The sequence below is a fragment of the Eurytemora carolleeae genome, unplaced genomic scaffold (assembly GCF_000591075.1).
Source record: "Eurytemora carolleeae unplaced genomic scaffold, Eaff_2.0 scaffold312, whole genome shotgun sequence".
Taxonomy (NCBI): domain Eukaryota; kingdom Metazoa; phylum Arthropoda; class Copepoda; order Calanoida; family Temoridae; genus Eurytemora; species Eurytemora carolleeae.
In genome coordinates this window covers 298,801-307,337 of record NW_019396208.1, presented here as the reverse complement: position 1 = coordinate 307,337, position 8,537 = coordinate 298,801, and the positions used below count along the sequence as shown (strand labels likewise).

The window sequence follows — 8,537 nt, the reverse complement described above, 5'->3', positions numbered from 1 at the left end:
AAATAGATATTTAAAGGGACAGACCGGCTATGTACGGTAGTTGAACTAAGTATGCAGTGTTGAGGACAAATTCTTTAGGATTCAGACATATTAAACTTTTTAAAGATCTGTAAATCCTGAGTTTTAACGCAAAATCGTACTTTTGGGTTAATACGTTTTCAGAATTGTTTTCTTTAAATACTAAATAACGACGACAACAAATTAGTTGTTTAAGAACAGGTTGCGAAAATAAAAATTAATCTTATCATCGAAAATAAGTAGTCTTATTAAATTATTAGTTTCTAAAATCTCTTATTATTCACAAAGATTTTCTGCAGATTTTCTAAAATTTGCATTGAAAAGAAGACATTTGAAGAATTTGAAGAAATCTGCGGAAAAAATATATAAAAAAAAGGAAATTTAATATAATGATAAACACGAAATAATTGATTCCAGCATTGATTTATTGACACATTTCTTTTCTGTATAATTTCTACTTTATTTTTCGTCGTCGTTATTTAATAATTTAAAAAAACCGATTCTGAAAACGTACCCCCACAAATTTTATGAGTTTTAACGTAGCCTATGCACTCAAAATCAGAAATTTTACATCGTGGAAACGTTTTATATCTTAAATGAATCCTAAAGAATTTGTCCACAACACTGCATAATCAGTTTAGCTACCTTACAAAGCCGGTCTGTCCCTTTAAAGGGGCTGTCGTCGTAAATTCAAATGACCGTCCATTTAAAAAAAGGGCATGCCCGATTATCAATGTCCCCCTTAGAACCTTGATCTGATCAACACATGAAAGATCCTGTCGTATTTCTATTTTTCTGATGATTTCTCCACAGTGCTTTAATCACTTTTGCAGAAAATCTAATAATGAAAAAAAAATGTTTTTAGAACAAGAACATTAATATCTAATTAGTTCTTGTTTACAAAGTTTTTAAGGGCAGGGCACTTATAGTGTGAATCTAACTTACCGTGGTAGATTGCACTCTATTATATGAAGGGACACTTTGACATGGTTTTACGTATTTTCCAAAAGGCCCTTACCTAAGGGCGACTCCCCAAGTGACAATTTACCTTAAGTGGCAACTTGCTAAAGGTTAGCTTAGGGCTTCTGAGGCGCCGTAGCTAGGCTGCAATAGTTGATATTTCATAATGGTTTTTACTTGTTTAATTCATATACGATATACTTCAAAGAACAAGTATTTTGCCGCTATAGTGTCACTGCTCTCAATGGTTCATGGGGTTCCAAGTAGAAGAGACTCCAACGACAGTCGACACTAACTATAGCGACAAAAAAATCGTCGTTTAATGTATATCGTATATGAAACAAATAAAAAATATTATAAAATATCTATTTTAACCGAATGCATCGAAAAAAATCGATAATTATAGCTGTTGCAATATCTGAACGATTTGTTTGGAATTAAATTGATTATTTTACAATCTGAGTTGAACATTGTAACTTACTGCAACGCTCTTTGGTATAAGTCGTGTTTAACAATTTTCTCCTTACATAGAAGCAACAGATAGAAGTAAGATTAGTAGCAATCAATGCATCGAATATTTTTGCGAACATTTCCTTTAATATTTAATTTATTGTAAAAAAACAAAAATATTATAATTGGAATATTTATTTTATGAATTCTAAAATGTCTACAATAATCTTTAAATGGTTGTGTATTGTGAATGTATGAATGAGGAGAGGGGAGGATAGAATCAGCCTCTACAATCTGGAAACCTGGACTCGTCTTGTCAACCTGAAAGGAACTGTGACGCATTTACAAGTGACCCCTCTTCTGGAGAGTTGAATGTCAGATTCACACGGATACTTTTTTAAAAAAAAAATGAAAGAAATACAAATATAAGTTCTGTAGTTTAGCTCAAACACTTTAATCTGGCATTTAACTCTTTAAATTGAAGGTCACTTCAAATAATGCTGCAACAATTAAATGTTTAAAACACCCCCCCTCCCACTCGTAAATTAAATGTAAATTAAATGTATAATATAATATTTGTTTTATTTATCTTATATTGAACAACTTATCTAATTTTATAAATTTTAAAGGGGTACATAATTAAGTATTTTCATATAATAGATTAATAAAGTTCAGAAAGGTAATACTTTAATCTCTAAACAAATTGATTATTTTGAAAAATACAATTTCTTTTAAAATTTGAAATAATTATTCATTATAGTTTTTATACAACCTTATCTAATTAAGTAAATTTTCTGAAAAGATCCTAATTTCAATTTGTACGTCAAAGATTGGAAAAATCCTTAAGGAATTTAAATCATATTTGAAGAAACAACTATTAACAAGTTAAAAAAAGTTGATCCTCAAAAGTTAAAAATATAAAGGTTAAATTTAAAAAATATGTCTCTGGTATTAAAAGGACCGGTTTAGAATGCTGAAACCCATTAGAAAAGCTGAACAAGAATTGGCATGCTTTTGTCATTTTAGTAAAAATCTATTTTAGAGTCCAGCATTTTATGGTAATTTTTTATACCTTTTATACCTGCATAACTTTTTTAGTTTCCAATCATAGAATTGGATCCCATAAAAAAATTGAGAAAAGACTTCTAAATTTACATCTATCAATAAATCTAGCTTATAAGAAAATATCTTAAAACATATCTTTTGATCAATAACGAAGAGTTTCGGAAATAAGAACATACAAGAATTGAGTTTTGCCACAAACTTAAATTCAAACTTCAAATTCAAATCTTTGGAACCTCATGATGTGTCGAGCCTTTGATATTTCAAAATTAGATTATTTGATCTTAAAAAATTCATAGATTGAACTATCTAAGATCTGCGACATATGGGTTGCAAAGATATAGGGAGGAGAAAATTAAGGTTTGTGGCAAAAACTCAGTTCCTTTGAAAATCCAATAATCAATAATCAATCAATCAATGATGGCTCAGAAAAGATTAATATTTAATTTCAAGAAACCTCACATTGAAAAAATGGCATTGTCCAATTAATGAAGAGCAATTTTTAAACCTTTATCAGATTGATATAATGTAGAAGATATTGCCCTTTTTCAAGCTTGAAATGTGTTTAATTCTAACAACCTCCTTCATTGTGTCTGAAAAGCAGGTACCGACGTAAATCGGACATGTCATTCTAAAAATGAAGAGTCTCTTAAAATAACGTTTACAGTCCCTTTAATGCTTAAAGAAATGTGACTACCTGTCATTATAAAGTACAAGGAATGGAGGAATGTGACTACCTGTCATTATAAAGTACAAGGAATGGAGGAATATCTATCCGACTCTTCGGAGATGGTTCTCTCCAATACCTCCATTTCCATCCTAAACCGATATTTTTAATATTTAAATATTTTAAAACTAGCGGACCGTAATTTTCATTAGAAATTAGACTTTTTTTAAACTCAATTTTGAGAAACTGTTACTAATTTATAATAAATCATAAAAAAAAACTATAAAATACATGTTCTTAACTTTCCGCATTTATTAATTGGTTTAATTACAGTGATAACCCGGAAATTCTTGAGAAGGAAGACGACTTTTAGACTCAAATTATGACTTTAAATAGTCCAATGAACATGAGACACAGCAATTGTGCAGTGAAAATATGCGCATTTCACTTAGTAAGTTAAATTAAAAATTAAATTAAATAAAAAACGAACTTAAAAAAAATTATTTTTGAAAAAAAATTGATTTAAAAATTATAATTTCCTAGCCCATGTTACCCCCAAGGTACCCATGGATTCCCTCAAAAAATGTCATCTAATTTGGTTCAGCCGTTTGACCAGCTATAGCTATCATATAAAAATAGAAATATATATCAATATGAGTGAAGAGATTTATAGTTAATATTATTTATTTAAACCAAAAGACAGGATGTTCTGAAAGGTGTGTGCTTCCAAAACAATTTCAAATCTTATTTTAAGATCGAACTGAATTTATTGCTAAAAACATTAAAACGAAAACTTGAATATATATATATATATATATATATATATATATATATATATAATAAAGCTCTTCGCTCATATATATTTTTGTGTATGTATGCATATATATATGTTAGCTATAGCTGGCCAAACGGTTTGACCGAATTGGCTGGAATATTTTTAGGGGACCCATGGCTACCCTGGGAGTAACAAAGGCTAAAAAACAACTATTTTTTCAATAAAATCATAATTCTTTTAATTTCTTATTTTTAATTACACGAGGCACTTCTTCTAGTATAAACTAATCGTCTTACCCTTTCTCTTCTCAATAGCTCTCGTAACAGTTTAGACCTTAAACATTCAAACACTTGCCCAATCAATCAATTGATCAATTAAGTAACCAATCAATCAATTGATCAATTAAGTAACCAATCAATCAATTAATCAATTAAGTAACCAATCAATCAATTGATCAATTAAGTAACCAATCAATCAATTAATAAGTTAATTAAGTGACTAATCAATCAATTAATCAATTAAGTAATCAATTAAGTAACCAATCAATCAATTAATAAGTTAATTAAGTAACCAATCAATCAATTAATAAGTTAATTAAGTAACCAATCAATCAATTAATCAATTAAGTAATCAATTAAGTAACCAATCAATAAACTAATCAATTAAGTAACCAATCAATCAATTAATCAATTAAGTAACCCATCAATCAATTAATCAATTAAGTAACCAATCAATCAATTAAGTAACCCATCAATCAATTAATCAATTAAGTAACCAATCAATCAATTAATAAGTTAATTAAGTAACTAATCAACTAATCAATCAAACAAAAGTAAATAAAATCCAGCAATCAGTCAATTTATCACTCAAACAACAAATCAGTCAGTCAGTTAATCAATTAATCAACTAATTAAGGATTTAATCGAACTAACTCTTCCATTGTTAAGGATAGCGTTATATCGCATCATTATGTCAAGGCATTCACAACATTAAATTTTATGTTAGTTATAATTTCAAATCCCATCTTTTTATTAAAAAATGATAATTTAAACAATTCAAAAATTTCAGAAACAATTTTAAACAAATCACAATCCTGATAAAAAAATGATATTATTTGAAGAATAATAAAGTATTTACATGTTTTTATGAAGACAAATTTATTAAATATTTCTATATTTGCCTAAGCATTGTAATACAAAGAAAAGGAAAATTTCTGAATGAAAAACAAGATTTGATTTGTGTTCTCTGGACACATGCGGCAAAATTATACTTTCGATCCTTTTTTCTCAAACTCTAGAAAATCTTATTAAAGACATTTACATTTATTTTATACTAGCTTGTGCCGGTATAATGCTGCAATGTGTAAACTATAATTTCAGCATCCAACATCCTGTTTTTTACCAGCATTTACCAATGTAAAGTTTTGAAGCTAATTTGTTTTGGAACTAATAGCCTTTATTTGCAACTAAGAAAAACGATCCTCACAAATTTTGGGTTGAAAGGGTTCACCGCTATGACGTTTATTGGATATTATCAAACAGGTAATTGGTAAACATATACATATTTAGAAGATGAATTTTGTTTAAAAAATTTATTTTTAAATATTTTTTCTTGTGTTACCTAAGAGCGTCCATATTTGCGGTGATAGATAGAGTTAATCCATTTCCGTCTTGATCACCTGCGGGATCAGGAGCAGGCGATCTTTTAGAGGTCAAATTCTTCAGATCGGTCAAATCATGAGAAGATTTAAACTCATGATCTAACTGATGAGGTTTGGTTTGGATAGGGTTGTTCTCCAGGTCTTCTTCTGAGTAGGGTTGAAGGCTCAGGTATAGTTCCCGCTCTGGAGAAAGGATAAGATGACCCATGAATTGGGATTCCTCGTCCAAGTCATCTCCTAGCTGGGGGTCAACATGATCGTCCCTCTCTCTCATCTGTAGGGTATATATCATATTATAAAGGGACTTTCCTTGTTATTTCAAGTGATCCTCAATTTATCTGACCAATAATATGGAAGGTATTGTCAAAAGTGATTAATTTTGACAATTTTCTCCCAAATATCTGTAGTGTAAATCCGCAGGTTACTTAATTACATGGAACAACAGATGATATTGAATAATGTTTAAAAAGAAAATCTTAAATATTCCTCACTCAATCTCAATCAGACAAAGCTATTAAAAGTACCATTGTTAATCAGACATGGTTCCGATAAAAGAGTAATATTTGAAATTACGTTGATAATCCCTTTTTATGCAGATATTCATTTCATCTTAGTTTTGTTATCAAAACATTAAGTTTAGATGATCAATCAAGTTTCCTGATTTTTGGGCGTTAAATGAAAACAGAAGTTTCAACGTAATACGTAAGTAAATCTGTAACCTGATGGTGTAAACCTTTGATATTAATTGAACTGTCAGAATTCATAGTTTAAAAGACATAAGGTGTACGACATTGGGTTGCAAAGATATAGGTAATAGAAAATCAGAGTTAGAAAATAAATAAAGTAAGAAAATTAGGTAAAGAAATTAAAAGTTAATAAAAATTATAGTTTAAAATCATAAAAGAACTGAAACTCTGTATTTTTGCAACCTGAAAGTATTAAATTTTTAAAAAATTCGCCACCAGGTTGCAGAGTTATAAAGATTGCATTATTATAGTTTGATGAGAGTAATCATGGTTCAGTTAAGTAAAAGTTATAGATATGATGATGACTTAAATATTAAATAAAGCAATAAAATAACTTATTATACAATTTAAATGTAAAAATTAGCAACTTTAAAAAAATTTGTTTAATTAAAACTTACGTAATAAGGTGAAGATAGGGCAGAGCTAGCCAGGGTTATTAGGACCATATTCATTTTATGCCTCATTCTACAGGACAAATATTTTCATATTCTTTAAATATGTTGATTTATTATTAATTAAAGTTAAGAATACTTTATTTTAAAATCTTAGAAATGTATGAGAGCCCTGTTTTTTGTTATTTGACATAAAGTTAAAATTTAAAAAGTATAAAAAATCTCGTATATTGCACCATAAAATGATAAATTACAATTATAATAAAATCTTTCTTCTGTTTGACAATAGAAAGTTATGGAACATGTTGCATTGGTATTTTTTATATTTGTATAATAGCTGCTTCTGATATCCAGAATACTTTTGCATCATGGATACATGCAATTTGTGCAGCTCAAAAGGTGGGGGAAATAAGGTGTGTGTATCCATTTCATCAAGACATATTAGGACTGTTTGGAACATGAAAGATTGCAAACAAAAATCAGAATTTTCTAGGAACGGAATTCTGTCAAACCTTTTAAAAGTCTAAAAAATATCAAAATTTCTGTAAAACAAAAATAGCTTTGCCCATCGCTATGTTGTGAGTCGCATATGCCACTCAAGCTATCAATGAAGGTTCACTTCAAATTACGTTTACAGTCCCCTAAACCCCGTTTATAGAACAATCCCTTAACCCCCGTTATAGAACAGTCCCTTAACCCCCGTTATAGAACAGTCCCTTAAACCCCGTCATAGAACAGTCCCTTAAACCCTGTTATAGAACAGTCCCTTAACCCCCGTTATAGAACAGTCCCTTAAACCCCGTCATAGAACAGTCCCTTAAACCCTGTTATAGAACAATCCCTTAAACCCCGTCATAGAACAGTCCTTTAAACTCCGTTATAGAACAGTCCTTTAAACCCCGTTATAGAACAGTCCCTTAAACCCCGTCCTTTAAACTCCGTTATAGAACAGTCCTTTAAACCCCGTTATAGAACAGTCCTTTCAACCCCGTTATAGAACAGTCCCTTAAACCCAGTTATAGAACAGTCCCTTAAACCCCGTTATAGAACAGTCCCTTAAACCCAGTTATAGAACAGTCCCTTAAACCCTGTTATAGAAAAGTCCCCTAAACCCCGTTATAGAACAGTCTCTTAAACCCAGTTATAGAACAGTCCCTTAAACCCAGTTATAGAACAGTCCCTTAAACCCTGTTATAGAACAGTCTCTTAATCCCAGTTATAGAACAGTCCTTTAAACCCTGTTATAGAACAGTCCCCTAAACCCCGTTATAGAACAGTCCTTTAAACCCCGTTATAGAATAGTCCCTTAAACCCTGTTATAGAACATTCTCTTAAACCCAGTTATAGAACAGTCCTAATATGCCAAATGAATAAATACAAACAACACCTTATAATTCCTCTCACCTTAATTCTACGCACATTGGATCTATCCCCGTTATATGTGTTTACTAGCTAACCCTTTATTCTATGAGATCCAATGAGATTCTCAAGAAAATAAGAAATTCCAGATCTTTTATACTTCTCCTTCAGTCCTCTACACATCCGCTCATCTAGCCTCTACCTCTGTTATACAACATTCTCATTTTCCGTTTTCATTTTCTTTATTTTTAATCCTTTATTCTTGATGTTTTAAAAAAATACTCGGGGAAAAAAATATTTTAGACAAAAATTAATTAAATTATTTAAAATTTTCCAAAATATCATCAGAGCTTCATTTACTTGAAGGGAAAGACAGGCTATGTAAGGTAGTTAAACTGAGTATGCAGTATTGTGGACAAATTCTTAAGGATTCATTTGAGACATATAA

The 8,537-nt window shown here is 30.0% G+C and overlaps 1 protein-coding gene across 2 annotated transcripts; it reads right to left on the bottom strand.

Moving 5' to 3' along the window:
• Positions 1-1,605: 1,605 nt before the first annotated feature.
• Positions 1,606-8,201, bottom strand: LOC111698215 (uncharacterized). 2 transcript variants are annotated; one of them, XM_023468494.1, is made up of 6 exons: positions 8,135-8,201; positions 6,737-6,803; positions 5,553-5,866; positions 4,229-4,265; positions 3,228-3,309; positions 1,606-1,759 (listed from the first exon to the last, which is right to left on the bottom strand). In XM_023468494.1, exons 1-5 carry the CDS (start codon positions 8,149-8,151, stop codon positions 3,262-3,264), a joined length of 483 nt encoding a protein of 160 aa, XP_023324262.1. In that variant the 5' UTR covers positions 8,152-8,201; the 3' UTR covers positions 1,606-1,759; positions 3,228-3,261. The 2 variants fall into 2 exon arrangements, with proteins under 2 accessions (XP_023324262.1, XP_023324261.1); XM_023468493.1 differs by having other exon boundaries at positions 1,606-1,749; positions 8,135-8,200.
• Positions 8,202-8,537: the final 336 nt, after the last annotated feature.